The sequence below is a fragment of the Heptranchias perlo genome, unplaced genomic scaffold (genome assembly GCF_035084215.1).
Source record: "Heptranchias perlo isolate sHepPer1 unplaced genomic scaffold, sHepPer1.hap1 HAP1_SCAFFOLD_763, whole genome shotgun sequence".
NCBI classification, from domain to species: domain Eukaryota; kingdom Metazoa; phylum Chordata; class Chondrichthyes; order Hexanchiformes; family Hexanchidae; genus Heptranchias; species Heptranchias perlo.
Window position 1 is genome coordinate 17,501 of NW_027139797.1, and position 19,869 is coordinate 37,369.

Sequence of the window (19,869 nt, forward strand, 5' to 3'; positions counted from 1 at the left end):
TCATCCTCCTCTTCCTCCTCCCCTTCCCATCCTCTCCCATTCATTCCTCCTCCCTCCGCTTCCTCCTCCCCTTCCCCAACCCCTCTCCTCCCCCGCCCCAGCCCCCTCCTCCCCCTAGTCCTTCTCCACTTTGACCTCCACGTAAGGGTGGTTCTCGGCCCCTCCCTCCTCCTCCTCCTCCTCCTCCCCGTCCTCCCCCTCCAGGCGGTGGCAGATCAGCCGGGGGGGGAGCAGCCCCACCTCGGCCGAGGGCAGGCGGTCCGAGGGGGGCCCGTAGACCCGGTTGGGCCTGAGGCCGTGCTTCGAGTTGGCATCCAGTCGCCGGCAGAGGTCGCTGAGCTCGGCCGAGCGGAAGGGGGGGGAGCGGGCCACCCAGACTCCGGGCTCCAGCGGGCTGTCCTCCTCGTCGGACATCAGCTCCTCACTCGCCCCCTCCCACAGCCGCTGGTCGTCCGGGCCGAACAGACGCACAATGGCCGAGCGGGAACCAAAGAGCTGAAAGGTCAAGGAGAGAGAGAGAGAGAGAGAGAGAGAGAGGGGGCAAGGGTCAGTCGGGGTCACAGGGAGCAGGGTCAAAGAGGTCGAGATATGGTGTAGGAGTCGGGTCCCACTGCACACAATCCCAATGGACCCGACCCCTTCCCGTTCACTCCCACTGTACACAATCCCAATGGACCCGACCCCTTCCCGTTCACTCCCACTGTACACAATCCCAATGGACCCGACCCCTTCCCATTCACTCCCACCGTACACAATCCCAATGGACCCGACCCCTTCCCGTTCACTCCCACCGTACACAATCCCAATGGACCCGACCCCTTCCCGTTCACTCCCACCGTACACAATCCCAATGGACCCGACCCCTTCCCGTTCACTCCCACTGTACACAATCCCAATGGACCCGACCCCTTCCCGTTCACTCCCACTGTACACAATCCCAATGGACCCGACCCCTTCCCGTTCACTCCCACTGTACACAATCCCAATGGACCCGACCCCTTCCCATTCACTCCCACTGCACACAATCCCAATGGACCCGACCCCTTCCCGTTCACTCCCACTGTACACAATCCCAATGGACCCGACCCCTTCCCATTCACTCCCACTGTACACAATCCCAATGGACCAAACCCCTTCCCATTCACTCCCACTGTACACAATCCCAATGGACCCGACCCCTTCCCGTTCACTCCCACTGTACACAATCCCAATGGACCCGACCCCTTCCCGTTCACTCCCACTGTACACAATCCCAATGGACCCGACCCCTTCCCGTTCACTCCCACTGTACACAATCCCAATGGACCCGACCCCTTCCCGTTCACTCCCACTGTACACAATCCCAATGGACCCGACCCCTTCCCGTTCACTCCCACTGTACACAATCCCAATGGACCCGACCCCTTCCCGTTCACTCCCACTGTACACAATCCCAATGGACCCGACCCCTTCCCGTTCACTCCCACTGTACACAATCCCAATGGACCAAACCCCTTCCCATTCACTCCCACTGTACACAATCCCAATGGACCCGACCCCTTCCCATTCACTCCCACTGTACACAATCCCAATGGACCCGACCCCTTCCCATTCACTCCCACTGTACACAATCCCAATGGACCCGACCCCTTCCCATTCACTCCCACTGTACACAATCCCAATGGACCCGACCCCTTCCCATTCTCTCCCACCGTACACAATCCCAATGGACCCGACCCCTTCCCATTCACTCCCACTGTACACAATCCCAATGGACCCGACCCCTTCCCGTTCACTCCCACCGTACACAATCCCAATGGACCCGACCCCTTCCCATTCACTCCCACTGTACACAATCCCAATGGACCCGACCCCTTCCCATTCACTCCCACTGTACACAATCCCAATGGACCCGACCCCTTCCCATTCACTCCCACTGTACACAATCCCAATGGACCCGACCCCTTCCCATTCTCTCCCACCGTACACAATCCCAATGGACCAAACCCCTTCCCATTCACTCCCACTGTACACAATCCCAATGGACCAAACCCCTTCCCATTCACTCCCTCTGTACACAATCCCAATGGACCCGACCCCTTCCCATTCACTCCCACCGTACACAATCCCAATGGACCAAACCCCTTCCCATTCACTCCCACTGTACACAATCCCAATGGACCAAACCCCTTCCCATTCACTCCCCACTGTACACAATCCCAATGGACCCGACCCCTTCCCATTCACTCCCACTGTACACAATCCCAATGGACCAAACCCCTTCCCATTCACTCCCACTGTACACAATCCCAATGGACCAAACCCCTTCCCATTCACTCCCACTGTACACAATCCCAATGGACCAAACCCCTTCCCATTCACTCCCACTGCACACAATCCCAATGGACCAAACCCCTTCCCAAGCCCCTGACCCTGTATAACCCCCCTGACCCTGTGTAACCCCCCCGACCCAGTCTAACCCTCTGCCCCTAACCCACGGTGTCCACTCACCCGGTACCGTCGGCTCCGGAGTTTCTTCTCCTCCCGCTCCTTCAGGCTCTTGTAGGGGTTCATGGCGTTCCGATACTCTCGCCTCTTGGTCAGGAAGTAAGCCACACACGCCCCTGGGGGAAGGAGCAGCCGGTCAGCTCTCCATCAATCTGAGGGGGCTCCGCGGCGAGGGGGGCAAGAACACGGAGAGACGCAGCGCCTCGCGAGGGAGGGGGCGGACTGGGGTCATCGCCCCTCGAACACCCCCCTCACTCTCCCCCCGATACTGAGGGTCATCGCCCCTCGAACACCCCCCTCACTCTCCCCCAATACTGAGGGTACATCGCCCCTCGAACACCCCCCTCACTCTCCCCCCCGATACTGAGGGGTCATTGCCCCTCGAACACCCCCCTCACTCTCCCCCCGATACTGAGGGGTCATCGCCCCTCGAACACTCCCCCTCACTCTCCCCCCGATACTGAGGGGTCATTGCCCCTCGAACACCCCCCTCACTCTCCCCCCGATACTGAGGGGTCATTGCCCCTCGAACACCCCCCTCACTCTCCCCCCGATACTGAGGGGTCATCGCCCCTCGAACACTCCCCCTCACTCTCCCCCCGATACTGAGGGGTCATCGCCCCTCGAACACCCCCCCTCACTCTCCCCCCGATACTGAGGGGTCATTGCCCCTCGAACACCCCCCCTCACTCTCCCCCCGATACTGAGGGGTCATGGCCCCTCGAACACCCCCCCTCACTCTCCCCCCGATACTGAGGGGTCATCGCCCCTCGGACACACCCCCTCACTCTCCCCCAATACTGAGGGGTCATCGCCCTCCCCCGGGACCGTCCCCCCACCCCGAGACCGTCCCCCCTCCCCGAGACCGTCCCCCCTCCCCGAGACCGTCCCCCCTCCCCGAGACTGTCTCCCCTCCCCCGAGACCGTCCCCCCACCCCGAGACCGTCCGCCCTCCCCCTGAACACAGGACCTACCTTTGAGCTCCTTGTCAGTGTAGTGATGGTGACTCAGGGCCAGTTGGGTTTTTAGTTTCTCCACCAGGTACTTCACCACACAGATATTCCAGGAGGACTTGATGCTGCCGCAGGAAAAGCAGAAATGGGTCAAGGACCCGTCACTGTGTCGCGGGGGGGAAGCGGTCGGTGGGCTGGGGAGGGGGAGGGGGAGGAGGGGGGAGGAGGGGGAGGGGGAGGGGGGAGGGGGAGGGGGGGGGGGAGGGGGAGGGGGGAGGGGGGGGAGGGGGAGGGGGAGGGGGGGAGGGGGGGGAGGGGGAGGGGGAGGGGGAGGGGGAGGGGGGAGGGGGAGGCGGGAGAGCAGAGGAGAAGACATTTGTCGGACCAGGGGAGTGGACGGGGACTCGAGCCCCATAATCCCAAGCCTGTGCCCAGACGGTCACACTCACAGTCACACTCACACAGTCACGCCCACACTGTCACACTCACAGTCACACTCACAGTCACACTCACACGGTCACGCCCACACTGTCACACTCACAGTCACACTCACACGGTCACGCCCACACTGTCACACTCACACGGTCACTCACAGTCACACTCACACGGTCACGCCCACACTGTCACACTCACACGGTCACTCACAGTCACACTCACACGGTCACGCCCACACTGTCACACTCACACCGTCACACTCACACTCACTGTCACACTCACACTGTCACGCCCACACCGTCACACTCACTGTCACACTCACACCATCACACTCACACTGTCACGCCCACACCGTCACACTCACTGTCACACTCACACTGTCACGCCCACACCGTCACACTCACAGTCACACTCACACGGTCACACCCACACTGTCACACTCACACGGTCACGCCCACACTGTCACACTCACACGGTCACGCCCACACTGTCACACTCACACTCACTGTCACACTCACTGTCACACTCACACTGTCACGCCCACACCGTCACACTCACTGTCACACTCACACCGTCACACTCACTGTCACACTCACTGTCACACTCACACTGTCACGCCCACACTGTCACGCCCACACCGTCACACTCACTGTCACACTCACACTGTCATGCCCACACCGTCACACTCACTGTCACACTGACACTGTCACGCCCACACTGTCACACTCACTGTCACACTCACACTGTCATGCCCACACTGTCACACTCACTGTCACGCTCACACTGTCACGCCCACACCGTCACACTCACTGTCACACTCACACTGTCATGCCCACACTGTCACACTCACACGGTCATGCCCACACCGTCACACTCACAGTCACGCCCACACCGTCACGCCCACACCGTCACACTCACAGTCACGCCCAGACCGTCACACTCAGTCACGCCCACACGGTCACGCCCAGACCGTCACGCCCACACTGTCACACTCACCCCCCCCCCCCCGCCCCGGCACTGTCACCAATGTCAGCGAGTGCTTGTAATAAACAAGGGGGTGCCCTCGCCCCGTGCCCTCTCGCGGGTAACGGACACCAGTGCCCGATCCACAGGCCACCCTCCTCTGCCGGTGAACGCTAGGCCCGCACGGGGAGACCGACACACTCACCTCTCGGAGCCGTTAAACCTCCGGTCGTTCGACACGTGATTGTGGATATTGTGCACCATTTTCTGCGGGAGAGCGAGAGTTTTATTTTAGAGAAGTGGGGGCAGAAACAGGCAGCAATGTGTGACGGGTGGAGTGCAGTAATCGGGGACTCCCGGTGTCTGGACAGGGGACGGGAGGCAGGTGAGGACACAATCGGCCCGATGCACTCACCCCACGGTCAAATAATCCTGCAGACACTCACTGTCTGGGCACTTGAAGGGACCCCAACGTTAGACAGCAGATTTTAAAGTGTCCGCACTCCCCCCGCCTGAGTCAGGAGATCGGGGGGTCGGGCCCCACACACTCCACAGACCTGAGCCCCGCCATCCAGGCCGACATTCTCAGGTGCCCAGTACTGAGGGAGGGCCGCACTGTCGGAGGGTCAGTACTGAGGGAGGGCCGCACTGTCGGAGGGTTAGTACCGAGGGAGCGCCGCACTGTCGGAGGGTCAGTACTGAGGGAGCGCCGCACTGTCGGAGGGTCAGTACTGAGGGAGCGCCGCACTGTCGGAGGGTCAGTACCGAGGGAGCGCCGCACTGTCGGAGGGTCAGTACCGAGGGAGCGCCGCACTGTCGGAGGGTCGGTACTGAGGGAGCGCCGCACTGTCGGAGGGTCAGTACTGAGGGAGGGCCGCACTGTCGGAGGGTCAGTACCGAGGGAGCGCCGCACTGTCGGAGGGTCGGTACCGAGGGAGCGCCGCACTGTCGGAGGGTCGGTACCGAGGGAGCGCCGCACTGTCGGAGGGTCGGTACTGAGGGAGCGCCGCACTGTCGGAGGGTCAGTACTGAGGGAGCGCCGCACTGTCGGAGGGTCGGTACTGAGGGAGCGCCGCACTGTCGGAGGGTCAGTACTGAGGGAGCGCCGCACTGTCGGAGGGTCAGTACTGAGGGAGCGCCGCACTGTCGGAGGGTCAGTACTGAGGGAGCGCCGCACTGTCGGAGGGTCAGTACTGAGGGAGCGCCGCACTGTCGGAGGGTCAGTACTGAGGGAGCGCCGCACTGTCGGAGGGTCAGTACTGAGGGAGGGCCGCACTGTCGGAGGGTCAGTACTGAGGGAGCGCCGCACTGTCGGAGGGTCAGTACTGAGGGAGCGCCGCACTGTCGGAGGGTCAGTACTGAGGGAGCGCCGCACTGTCGGAGGGTCAGTACTGAGGGAGCGCCGCACTGTCGGAGGGTCAGTACTGAGGGAGCGCCGCACTGTCGGAGGGTCGGTACTGAGGGAGCGCCGCACTGTCGGAGGGTCAGTACTGAGGGAGCGCCGCACTGTCGGAGGGTCAGTACTGAGGGAGCGCCGCACTGTCGGAGTGTCAGTACTGAGGGAGCGCCGCACTGTCGGAGGGTCAGTACTGAGGGAGGGCCGCACTGTCGGAGGGTCAGTACTGAGGGAGCGCCGCACTGTCGGAGGGTCGGTACTGAGGGAGAGCCGCACTGTCGGAGGGTCGGTACTGAGGGAGCGCCGCACTGTCGGAGGGTCCGTACTGAGGGAGCGCCGCACTGTCGGAGGGTCAGTACTGAGGGAGCGCCGCACTGTCGGAGGGTCAGTACTGAGGGAGCGCCGCACTGTCGGAGGGTCAGTACTGAGGGAGCGCCGCACTGTCGGAGGGTCAGTACTGAGGGAGCGCCGCACTGTCGGAGGGTCGGTACTGAGGGAGGGCCGCACTGTCGGAGGGTCGGTACTGAGGGAGAGCCGCACTGTCGGAGGGTCGGTACTGAGGGAGCGCCGCACTGTCGGAGGGTCGGTACTGAGGGAGCACTGCACTGTCGGAGGGTCGGTGAATGACTCCTGGTGTGTGGTCTGTGTGGGGAGGGTGTGTAATTGGAGGGTTAATCTCACCGACAGCACCACATCTCTCTTCCTGCGGGAGTTCTTTAGGCCGCTGCACCTCGAGGGCCCGGAGAAGCCGGTCGTTCCTGGATAACTGCCGGTGAAGGTGGAATGAAATATGTCCTCAATCAGTATTAGGTTGGAGCCCATCGAGTCCTCCGATCCCTGGGAGGGCTCAGGATGGATCTCCGCATCTGGGTCCCCTCCCCCTCGGGGGTCCTGGCACGGAGGGGGCTGTCGGCACAGGGGGGGGGTCACAATCCTCTGCACTGGGGAGGGAACGGTGCTGCAGGAGTCACATGCCTGTCGGAGGGGAACAACGGGAAAGGTGATACATGGCGGGCGCACATTACAGAGAATAGCAGCCCCTGTGTACAGTACAGAGAATAGCAGCCTCTGTGTATATTATAGAGAATAGCAGCCCCTGTGTATATTATAGAGAATAGCAGCCCCTGTGTATATTATAGAGAATAGCAGCCCCTGTGTATATTATAGAGAATAGCAACCCCTGTGTACATTACAGAGAATAGCAGCCTCTGTGTATATTACAGAGAATAGCAGCCTCTGTGTATATTATAGAGAATAGCAGCCCCTGTGTATATTATAGAGAATAGCAGCCCCTGTGTATATTATAGAGAATAGCAGCCCCTGTGTATATTATAGAGAATAGCAACCCCTGTGTACATTACAGAGAATAGCAGCCTCTGTGTCTATTATAGAGAATAGCAGCCCCTGTGTATATTATAGAGAATAGCAGCCCCTGTGTATATTATAGAGAATAGCAACCCCTGTGTACATTACAGAGAATAGCAGCCTCTGTGTATATTATAGAGAATAGCAGCCCCTGTGTATATTACAGAGAATAGCAGCCCCTGTGTATATTATAGAGAATAGCAGCCCCTGTGTACATTACAGGGAATAGCAGCCCCTGTGTATATTATAGAGAATAGCAGCCCCTGTGTACATTACAGAGAATAGCAGCCTCTGTGTCTATTATAGAGAATAGCAGCCCCTGTGTATATTATAGAGAATAGCAGCCCCTGTGTACATTACAGAGAATAGCAGCCTCTGTGTATATTACAGAGAATAGCAGCCTCTGTGTCTATTATAGAGAATAGCAGCCCCTGTGTATATTATAGAGAATAGCAGCCCCTGTGTACATTACAGAGAATAGCAGCCTCTGTGTATATTATAGAGAATAGCAGCCCCTGTGTATATTATAGAGAATAGCAGCCCCTGTGTATATTATAGAGAATAGCAGCCCCTGTGTATATTATAGAGAATAGCAACCCCTGTGTACATTACAGAGAATAGCAGCCTCTGTGTATATTACAGAGAATAGCAGCCTCTGTGTATATTATAGAGAATAGCAGCCCCTGTGTATATTATAGAGAATAGCAGCCCCTGTGTATATTATAGAGAATAGCAGCCCCTGTGTATATTATAGAGAATAGCAACCCCTGTGTACATTACAGAGAATAGCAGCCTCTGTGTCTATTATAGAGAATAGCAGCCCCTGTGTATATTATAGAGAATAGCAGCCCCTGTGTATATTATAGAGAATAGCAACCCCTGTGTACATTACAGAGAATAGCAGCCTCTGTGTATATTATAGAGAATAGCAGCCCCTGTGTATATTACAGAGAATAGCAGCCCCTGTGTATATTATAGAGAATAGCAGCCCCTGTGTACATTACAGGGAATAGCAGCCCCTGTGTATATTATAGAGAATAGCAGCCCCTGTGTACATTACAGAGAATAGCAGCCTCTGTGTCTATTATAGAGAATAGCAGCCCCTGTGTATATTATAGAGAATAGCAGCCCCTGTGTACATTACAGAGAATAGCAGCCTCTGTGTATATTACAGAGAATAGCAGCCTCTGTGTATATTATAGAGAATAGCAGCCCCTGTGTATATTACAGAGAATAGCAGCCCCTGTGTATATTATAGGGAATAGCAGCCCCTGTGTACATTACAGGGAATAGCAGTCCCTGTGTATATGATAGAGAATAGCAGCCCCTGTGTATATTATAGAGAATAGCAGCCCCTGTGTACATTATAGAGAATAGCAGCCTCTGTGTATATTACAGAGAATAGCAGCCTCTGTGTACATTACTGAGAATAGCAGCCTCAGTGTATATTATAGAGAATAGCAGTCCCTGTGTATATTACAGAGAATAGCAGCCCCTGTGTATATTATAGAGAATAGCAGCCCCTGTGTATGTTATAGAGAATAGCAGCCTCTGTGTACATTACAGAGAATAGCAGCCCCTGTGTACATTACAGGGAATAGCAGCCTCAGTGTATATTATAGAGAATAGCAGCCCCTGTGTACAGTACAGAGAATAGCAGCCCCTGTGTACATTACAGAGAATAGCAGCCTCTGTGTATATTATAGAGAATAGCAGCCTCTGTGTATATTATAGAGAATAGCAGCCCCTGTGTATATTATAGAGAATAGCAGCCCCTGTGTATATTATAGAGAATAGCAGCCTCTGTGTACATTACAGAGAATAGCAGCCTCTGTGTATATTATAGAGAATAGCAGCCTCTGTGTACAGTACAGAGAATAGCAGCCCCTGTGTATATTACAGAGAATAGCAGCCTCTGTGTACATTACAGAGAATAGCAGCCTCTGTGTATATTATAGAGAATAGCAGCCTCTGTGTACAGTACAGAGAATAGCAGCCCCTGTGTATATTACAGAGAATAGCAGCCTCTGTGTATATTATAGAGAATAGCAGCCCCTGTGTATATTACAGAGAATAGCAGCCCCTGTGTATATTATAGAGAATAGCAGCCTCTGTGTACATTACAGAGAATAGCAGCCCCTGTGTATATTACAGAGAATAGCAGCCCCTGTGTATATTATAGAGAATAGCAGCCCCTGTGTATATTATAGAGAATAGCAGCCTCTGTGTACATTACAGAGAATAGCAGTCCCTGTGTATATTATAGAGAATAGCAGTCCCTGTGTATATTATAGAGAATAGCAGCCTCTGTGTACATTACAGAGAATAGCAGCCCCTGTGTATATTATAGGGAATAGCAGCCCCTGTGTACATTACAGAGAATAGCAGCCCCTGTGTATATTATAGAGAATAGCAGCCCCTGTGTACATGACAGAGAATAGCAGCCCCTGTGTATATTATAGGGAATAGCAGCCCCTGTGTATATTATAGAGAATAGCAGTCCCTGTGTATATTATAGAGAATAGCAGCCTCTGTGTACATTACAGAGAATAGCAGCCCCTGTGTATATTATAGAGAATAGCAGCCCCTGTGTATATTATAGAGAATAGCAGTCCCTGTGCACATTACAGAGAATAGCAGCCTCTGTGTATATTATAGAGAATAGCAGTCCCTGTGTATATTATAGAGAATAGCAGCCTCTGTGTACATTACAGAGAATAGCAGTCCCTGTGTATATTATAGAGAATAGCAGTCCCTGTGTATATTATAGAGAATAGCAGCCTCTGTGTACATTACAGAGAATAGCAGCCCCTGTGTATATTATAGGGAATAGCAGCCCCTGTGTACATTACAGAGAATAGCAGCCCCTATGTATATTATAGAGAATAGCAGCCCCTGTGTACATTACAGAGAATAGCAGCCCCTGTGTATATTATAGGGAATAGCAGCCCCTGTGTATATTATAGAGAATAGCAGTCCCTGTGTATATTATAGAGAATAGCAGCCTCTGTGTACATTACAGAGAATAGCAGCCCCTGTGTATATTATAGAGAATAGCAGCCCCTGTGTATATTATAGAGAATAGCAGTCCCTGTGTACATTACAGAGAATAGCAGCCTCTGTGTATATTATAGAGAATAGCAGCCCCTGTGTACATTACAGAGAATAGCAGCCTCTGTGTATATTATAGAGAATAGCAGTCCCTGTGTACATTACAGAGAATAGCAGCCTCTGTGTATATTATAGAGAATAGCAGTCCCTGTGTATATTACAGAGAATAGCAGCCTCTGTGTATATTATAGGGAATAGCAGCCTCTGTGTATATTATAGGGAATAGCAGCCTCTGTGTATATTACAGAGAATAGCAGCCTCTGTGTATATTATAGAGAATAGCAGCCTCTGTGTATATTATAGAGAATAGCAGTCCCTGTGTATATTATAGAGAATAGCAGCCTCTGTGTACAGTACAGAGAATAGCAGTCTCTGTGTATATTATAGAGAATAGCAGCCCCTGTGTATATTATAGAGAATAGCAGCCTCTGTGTACATTACAGAGAATAGCAGCCCCTGTGTACATTACAGAGAATAGCAGCCTCTGAGTATATTATAGAGAATAGCAGCCTCTGAGTATATTATAGAGAATAGCAGCCTCTGTGTACATTACAGAGAATAGCAGCCTCTGTGTACATTACAGAGAATAGCAGCCTCTGTGTATATTATAGAGAATAGCAGCCTCTGTGTACATTACAGAGAATAGCAGCCTCTGTGTATATTACAGAGAATAGCAGCCTCTGTGTATATTATAGAGAATAGCAGCCTCTGTGTACATTACAGAGAATAGCAGCCTCTGTGTATATTACAGAGAATAGCAGCCTCTGTGTATATTATAGAGAATAGCAGCCCCTGTGTACATTACAGGGAATAGCAACCTCTGTGTACATTACAGGGAATAGCAGCCCCTGTGTACATTACAGGGAATAGCAGCCTCTGTGTATATTATAGAGAATAGCAGCCCCTGTGTATATTATAGAGAATAGCAGCCTCTGTGTACATTACAGAGAATAGCAGCCTCTGTGTACATTACAGGGAATAGCAGCCCCTGTGTACATTACAGGGAATAGCAGCCCCTGTGTATATTATAGAGAATAGCAGCCTCTGTGTATATTATAGAGAATAGCAGCCCCTGTGTATATTATAGAGAATAGCAGCCCCTGTGTATATTATAGAGAATAGCAGCCCCTGTGTATATTATAGGGAATAGCAGCCTCTGAGTATATTATAGAGAATAGCAGCCCCTGTGTACATTACAGAGAATAGCAGCCCCTGTGTACATTACAGAGAATAGCAGCCCCTGTGTACATTACAGGGAATAGCAGCCCCTGTGTATATTATAGAGAATAGCAGCCTCTGTGTATATTATAGAGAATAGCAGCCCCTGTGTACATTACAGAGAATAGCAGCCTCTGTGTACATTACAGAGAATAGCAGCCCCTGTGTATATTATAGAGAATAGCAGCCTCTGTGTACATTACAGAGAATAGCAGCCTCTGTGTACATTACAGAGAATAGCAGCCCCTGTGTACATTACAGAGAATAGCAGTCCCTGTGTATATTGTAGAGAATAGCAGCCTCTGTGTACATTATAGAGAATAGCAGCCTCTGTGTACATTACAGAGAATAGCAGCCCCTGTGTATATTATAGAGAATAGCAGCCCCTGTGTACATTACAGAGAATAGCAGCCTCTGTGTACATTACAGAGAATAGCAGCCTCTGTGTACATTACAGAGAATAGCAGCCCCTGTGTATATTACAGAGAATAGCAGCCCCTGTGTATATTACAGAGAATAGCAGTCCCTGTGCATATTACAGGGAATAGCAGCCCCTGTGTATATTATAGAGAATAGCAGCCCCTGTGTATATTACAGAGAATAGCAGCCCCTGTGTACATTACAGGGAATAGCAGCCTCTGTGTATATTACAGAGAATAGCAGCCCCTGTGTATATTATAGAGAATAGCAGTCCCTGTGTATATTACAGGGAATAGCAGCCCCTGTGTATATTACAGAGAATAGCAGCCTCTGTGTATATTACAGAGAATAGCAGCCCCTGTGTATATTATAGAGAATAGCAGTCCCTGTGTATATTACAGGGAATAGCAGCCCCTGTGTATATTACAGAGAATAGCAGCCCCTGTGTACATTACAGAGAATAGCAGCCCCTGTGTATATTATAGAGAATAGCAGCCCCTGTGTATATTACAGAGAATAGCAGCCCCTGTGTATATTACAGAGAATAGCAGTCCCTGTGCATATTACAGGGAATAGCAGCCCCTGTGTATATTATAGAGAATAGCAGCCCCTGTGTATATTACAGAGAATAGCAGCCCCTGTGTACATTACAGGGAATAGCAGCCTCTGTGTATATTACAGAGAATAGCAGCCCCTGTGTATATTATAGAGAATAGCAGTCCCTGTGTATATTACAGGGAATAGCAGCCCCTGTGTACATTACAGAGAATAGCAGCCCCTGTGTACATTACAGGGAATAGCAGCCCCTGTGTATATTATAGAGAATAGCAGCCTCTGTGTATATTATAGAGAATAGCAGCCCCTGTGTACATTACAGAGAATAGCAGCCCCTGTGTACATTACAGAGAATAGCAGCCCCTGTGTATATTACAGAGAATAGCAGCCTCTGTGTACATTACAGAGAATAGCAGCCTCTGTGTATATTATAGAGAATAGCAGCCCCTGTGTACATTACAGAGAATAGCAGCCTCTGTGTACATTACAGAGAATAGCAGCCTCTGTGTACATTACAGAGAATAGCAGCCCCTGTGTATATTATAGAGAATAGCAGCCTCTGTGTACATTACAGAGAATAGCAGCCTCTGTGTACATTACAGAGAATAGCAGCCCCTGTGTACATTACAGAGAATAGCAGTCCCTGTGTATATTGTAGAGAATAGCAGCCCCTGTGTACATTACAGAGAATAGCAGTCCCTGTGTATATTGTAGAGAATAGCAGCCCCTGTGTATATTATAGAGAATAGCAGCCTCTGTGTATATTATAGAGAATAGCAGCCCCTGTGTATATTATAGAGAATAGCAGCCCCTGTGTATATTATAGAGAATAGCAGCCCCTGTGTATATTATAGGGAATAGCAGCCTCTGAGTATATTATAGAGAATAGCAGCCCCTGTGTACATTACAGAGAATAGCAGCCCCTGTGTACATTACAGAGAATAGCAGCCCCTGTGTACATTACAGGGAATAGCAGCCCCTGTGTATATTATAGAGAATAGCAGCCTCTGTGTATATTATAGAGAATAGCAGCCCCTGTGTACATTACAGAGAATAGCAGCCTCTGTGTACATTACAGAGAATAGCAGCCCCTGTGTATATTATAGAGAATAGCAGCCTCTGTGTACATTACAGAGAATAGCAGCCTCTGTGTACATTACAGAGAATAGCAGCCCCTGTGTACATTACAGAGAATAGCAGTCCCTGTGTATATTGTAGAGAATAGCAGCCTCTGTGTACATTATAGAGAATAGCAGCCTCTGTGTACATTACAGAGAATAGCAGCCCCTGTGTATATTATAGAGAATAGCAGCCCCTGTGTACATTACAGAGAATAGCAGCCTCTGTGTACATTACAGAGAATAGCAGCCTCTGTGTACATTACAGAGAATAGCAGCCCCTGTGTATATTACAGAGAATAGCAGCCCCTGTGTATATTACAGAGAATAGCAGTCCCTGTGCATATTACAGGGAATAGCAGCCCCTGTGTATATTATAGAGAATAGCAGCCCCTGTGTATATTACAGAGAATAGCAGCCCCTGTGTACATTACAGGGAATAGCAGCCTCTGTGTATATTACAGAGAATAGCAGCCCCTGTGTATATTATAGAGAATAGCAGTCCCTGTGTATATTACAGGGAATAGCAGCCCCTGTGTATATTACAGAGAATAGCAGCCTCTGTGTATATTACAGAGAATAGCAGCCCCTGTGTATATTATAGAGAATAGCAGTCCCTGTGTATATTACAGGGAATAGCAGCCCCTGTGTATATTACAGAGAATAGCAGCCCCTGTGTACATTACAGAGAATAGCAGCCCCTGTGTATATTATAGAGAATAGCAGCCCCTGTGTATATTACAGAGAATAGCAGCCCCTGTGTATATTACAGAGAATAGCAGTCCCTGTGCATATTACAGGGAATAGCAGCCCCTGTGTATATTATAGAGAATAGCAGCCCCTGTGTATATTACAGAGAATAGCAGCCCCTGTGTACATTACAGGGAATAGCAGCCTCTGTGTATATTACAGAGAATAGCAGCCCCTGTGTATATTATAGAGAATAGCAGTCCCTGTGTATATTACAGGGAATAGCAGCCCCTGTGTACATTACAGAGAATAGCAGCCCCTGTGTACATTACAGGGAATAGCAGCCCCTGTGTATATTATAGAGAATAGCAGCCTCTGTGTATATTATAGAGAATAGCAGCCCCTGTGTACATTACAGAGAATAGCAGCCCCTGTGTACATTACAGAGAATAGCAGCCCCTGTGTATATTACAGAGAATAGCAGCCTCTGTGTACATTACAGAGAATAGCAGCCTCTGTGTATATTATAGAGAATAGCAGCCCCTGTGTACATTACAGAGAATAGCAGCCTCTGTGTACATTACAGAGAATAGCAGCCTCTGTGTACATTACAGAGAATAGCAGCCCCTGTGTACATTACAGAGAATAGCAGCCCCTGTGTATATTACAGAGAATAGCAGCCCCTGTGTATATTACAGAGAATAGCAGCCCCTGTGTATATTACAGAGAATAGCAGCCCCTGTGTACATTACAGGGAATAGCAGCCCCTGTGTACATTACAGAGAATAGCAGCCTCTGTGTACATTACAGGGAATAGCAGTCCCTGTGTATATTACAGAGAATAGCAGCCTCTGAGTATATTATAGGGAATAGCAGCCCCTGTGTATATTACAGAGAATAGCAGTCCCTGTGCATATTATAGAGAATAGCAGCCCCTGTGTATATTATAGAGAATAGCAGCCCCTGTGTATATTATAGAGAATAGCAGTCCCTGTGTATATTATAGAGAATAGCAGTCCCTGTGTATATTATAGAGAATAGCAGCCTCTGTGTATATTATAGAGAATAGCAGCCTCTGTGTACATTACAGACAATAGCAGACTCTGTGTATATTATAGGGAATAGCAGCCTCTGTGTATATTATAGGGAATAGCAGCCTCTGTGTATATTATAGGGAATAGCAGCCCCTGTGTATATTATAGAGAATAGCAGCCCCTGTGTACATTACAGGGAATAGCAGCCTCTGTGTATATTACAGAGAATAGCAGCCTCTGTGTATATTATAGGGAATAGCAGCCTCTGTGTACATTACAGAGAATAGCAGCCTCTGAGTATATTATAGAGAATAGCAGCCCCTGTGTACATTACAGAGAATAGCAGTCCCTGGGTATATTATAGAGAATAGCAGTCCCTGTGTATATTATAGAGAATAGCAGTCCCTGTGTATATTATAGGGAATAGCAGCCTCTGTGTACATTACAGAGAATGGCAGCCTCTGAGTATATTATAGAGAATAGCAGCCCCAGTGTATATTACAGAGAATAGCAGCCTCTGTGTATATTATAGAGAATAGCAGCCCCTGTGTACATTACAGAGAATAGCAGCCTCTGTGTATATTACAGAGAATAGCAGCCCCTGTGTATATTATAGAGAATAGCAGTCCCTGTGTATATTATAGGGAATAGCAGCCTCTGTGTATATTATAGAGAATAGCAGTCCCTGTGTATATTATAGAGAATAGCAGCCCCTGTGTATATTATAGAGAATAGCAGTCCCGGTGTATATTACAGAGAATAGCAGCCTCTGTGTATATTATAGAGAATAGCAGCCCCTGTGTACATTACAGAGAATAGCAGCCCCTGTGTATATTATAGAGAATAGCAGTCCCGGTGTATATTACAGAGAATAGCAGCCTCTGTGTATATTATAGAGAATAGCAGCCCCTGTGTACATTACAGAGAATAGCAGCCCCTGTGTACATTACAGAGAATAGCAGCCTCTGTGTATATTACAGAGAATAGCAGCCCCTGTGTATATTATAGAGAATAGCAGTCCCTGTGTATATTATAGGGAATAGCAGCCTCTGTGTATATTATAGAGAATAGCAGTCCCGGTGTATATTACAGAGAATAGCAGCCTCTGTGTATATTATAGAGAATAGCAGCCCCTGTGTACATTACAGAGAATAGCAGCCTCTGTGTACATTACAGAGAATAGCAGCCCCTGTGTATATTATAGAGAATAGCAGCCTCTGTGTACATTATAGAGAATAGCAGCCTCTGTGTACATTACAGAGAATAGCAGCCTCTGTGTATATTATAGAGAATAGCAGCCCCTGTGTATATTATAGAGAATAGCAGCCCCTGTGTATATTATAGAAAATAGCAGTCCCTGTGAATATTATAGAAAATAGCAGCCCCTGTGTATATTATAGAAAATAGCAGTCCCTGTGTATATTATTGAGAATAGCAGCCTCTGTGTATATTATAGAGAATAGCAGCCTCTGTGTACATTACAGAGAATAGCAGACTCTGTGTATATTATAGGGAATAGCAGCCTCTGTGTATATTATAGAGAATAGCAGCCTCTGTGTACATTATAGAGAATAGCAGCCTCTGTGTACATTACAGAGAATAGCAGCCTCTGTGTATATTATAGAGAATAGCAGCCCCTGTGTATATTATAGAGAATAGCAGCCCCTGTGTATATTATAGAAAATAGCAGTCCCTGTGAATATTATAGAAAATAGCAGCCCCTGTGTATATTATAGAAAATAGCAGTCCCTGTGTATATTATTGAGAATAGCAGCCTCTGTGTATATTATAGAGAATAGCAGCCTCTGTGTACATTACAGAGAATAGCAGACTCTGTGTATATTATAGGGAATAGCAGCCTCTGTGTATACTATAGGGAATAGCAGCCTCTGTGTATATTATAGGGAATAGCAGTCCCGGTGTATATTAAAGAGAATAGCAGCCCCTGTGTATATTAAAGAGAATAGCAGCCCCTGTGTATATTAAAGAGAATAGCAGCCCCTGTGTATATTACAGAGAATAGCAGCCCCTGTGTATATTAAAGAGAATAGCAGCCCCTGTGTATATTAAAGAGAATAGCAGCCCCTGTGTATATTATGGGAGATAGTGGACTGTGTATATTATGGGGAATGACGGACCGTGTCTATTACGGACAGATTGACCTGGCGTGTATATTACGGACAGATTGACCTGGCGTGTATATTATGGGGAATGACGGACCGTGTATATTATGGACAGATTGACCTGGCGTGTATATTATGGGGAATGACGGACCGTGTATATTATGGACAGATTGACCTGCCGTGTATATTATGGGGAATGACGGACCGTGTATATTACGGACAGATTGACCTGCCGTGTATATTACGGGGAATGACGGACCGTGTATATTATGGACAGATTGACCTGCCGTGTATATTATGGGGAATGACGGACCGTGTATATTACGGACAGATTGACCTGCCGTGTATATTGTGGGGAATGACGGACCGTGTATATTACGGACAGATTGACCTGCCGTGTATATTACGGGGAATGACGGACCGTGTATATTATGTACAGATTGACCTGCCGTGTATATTATGGGGAATGACGGACCGTGTATATTATGTACAGATTGACCTGCCGTGTATATTATGGGGAATGACGGACCGTGTATATTATGTACAGATTGACATGCCGTGTATATTATGGGGAATGACGGACCGTGTACTTTACGGACAGATTGACCTGCCGTGTATATTATGGGGAATGACGGACCGTGTATATTATGGACAGATTGACCTGCCGTGTATATTACGGGGAATGACGGACCATGTATATTATGTACAGATTGACCTGCCGTGTATATTACGGGGAATGACGGACCGTGTATATTATGTACAGATTGACCTGCCGTGTATATTATGGGGAATGACGGACCGTGTATATTACGGACAGATTGACCTGCCGTGTATATTATGGGGAATGACGGACCGTGTATATTATGTACAGATTGACCTGCCGTGTATATTATGGGGAATGACGGACCGTGTACTTTACGGACAGATTGACCTGCCGTGTATATTATGGGGAATGACGGACCGTGTATATTATGGACAGATTGACCTGCCGTGTACATGCACATATACATACGCTGTTGCGAGCAGCCATGGGCTGGATTTGTAGCGGTCCGCTTGGCGCCCTGGCCTCTCGATAGGCCTCTTCCTCGGCGTGGAGGGGTCCGTTGGGGAGCGGGGCGAGATCCAGCGGTGCCTTGACATCGTGCGGGCTGGGGGGGGGCTGGGGGGGCGGGGGAAGGGAGGGGGGGCGAGGCTGCCTGGGGCCCCCCTCCTCCCCCGAGCCTCCGGATCTCGCGCTCCAGCCCCCGCAGGATGGCCTGGTTGGAGCGGGCGATGGACAGAGCCTCGCGGGCGTGGGCGGCGGCCGTCTCCAGCCGCTGGTAGATGAGGTGGAGCAGCTGCTCGGTGCCTCCCACTGCTACCCCCTGACCCCCCACCGCGATGGGGGTGGGCAGGAGGAGGGGGGGCGGCTGCTGCTGCTGCTCGCCCTCCCCCGCTTCGGGAACGCCCTCCGTCCGTCCCGGGGGCGTGAAGAGAATCGTGGCGCTGAACGACATTTCCTGAGAGAGGAGGGCGACGGAGGAGGGGGGGGACAGGGGTCACAGGGGTCACCGGGGCTGACGTCCAGATCCAAAGTCCGCAGGAGGCATCAGACCCGCCCTCTTTTCCAGCTGACGATCCTCACTCCGAAGCCGCCTCAGCTCATCTCGCCGCACGGAGAACCCGTGTTTTGCCCGGCTTCTCCCCTCACGCCGTCATCCAGCAGGGCGGCCCCCTCGCGGCCATCTTGTTTCCCGCTCCTTGCGGTCCAAGCCCTCGTGCGCCTCTCTCCCGCTTCCCTCCGTCACCCCTTCCTTCCCCACCCACCCACCCCCCCCCGGCCCTCTTCCCCGGTCGAGTGGACTTCTTTTTTTTCCTCTTTGAGGGCTCGGAGTATCTGAAAGAGACGGGGAGGACAAGGTTACTGGCCGTGTGCGTCGCACCTCTCGAGGCGCATCTCTTTCTTTTAAAATCCCCTCCATGGCCCTCGCCCCCCCCTCTCCCTATCTCTGTAACCTCCTC

At 50.4% G+C, this 19,869-nt stretch overlaps 1 protein-coding gene across 1 annotated transcript in view; it reads right to left on the reverse strand.

Moving 5' to 3' along the window:
• LOC137319216 (uncharacterized protein C14orf93-like) overlaps positions 1 to 19,364 on the reverse strand; it is a 20,474-nt gene extending 1,110 nt beyond the window's left edge. Inside the window, exons 1-7 of the mRNA XM_067981521.1 lie at positions 19,090 to 19,364; positions 18,881 to 19,016; positions 6,916 to 7,209; positions 5,044 to 5,105; positions 3,462 to 3,565; positions 2,491 to 2,603; positions 1 to 495 (exon numbers count right to left, since the gene is read on the reverse strand). The exon at positions 1 to 495 is cut by the window's left edge and continues 1,110 nt beyond it. Of these exons, the coding sequence (XP_067837622.1) occupies positions 115 to 495; positions 2,491 to 2,603; positions 3,462 to 3,565; positions 5,044 to 5,105; positions 6,916 to 7,209; positions 18,881 to 19,016; positions 19,090 to 19,364 (1,365 nt within the window). The 3' untranslated portion in view covers positions 1 to 114. The remainder of the gene's footprint in view (positions 496 to 2,490; positions 2,604 to 3,461; positions 3,566 to 5,043; positions 5,106 to 6,915; positions 7,210 to 18,880; positions 19,017 to 19,089) is intronic.
• Between the last annotated feature and the right edge of the window lie 505 nt (positions 19,365 to 19,869).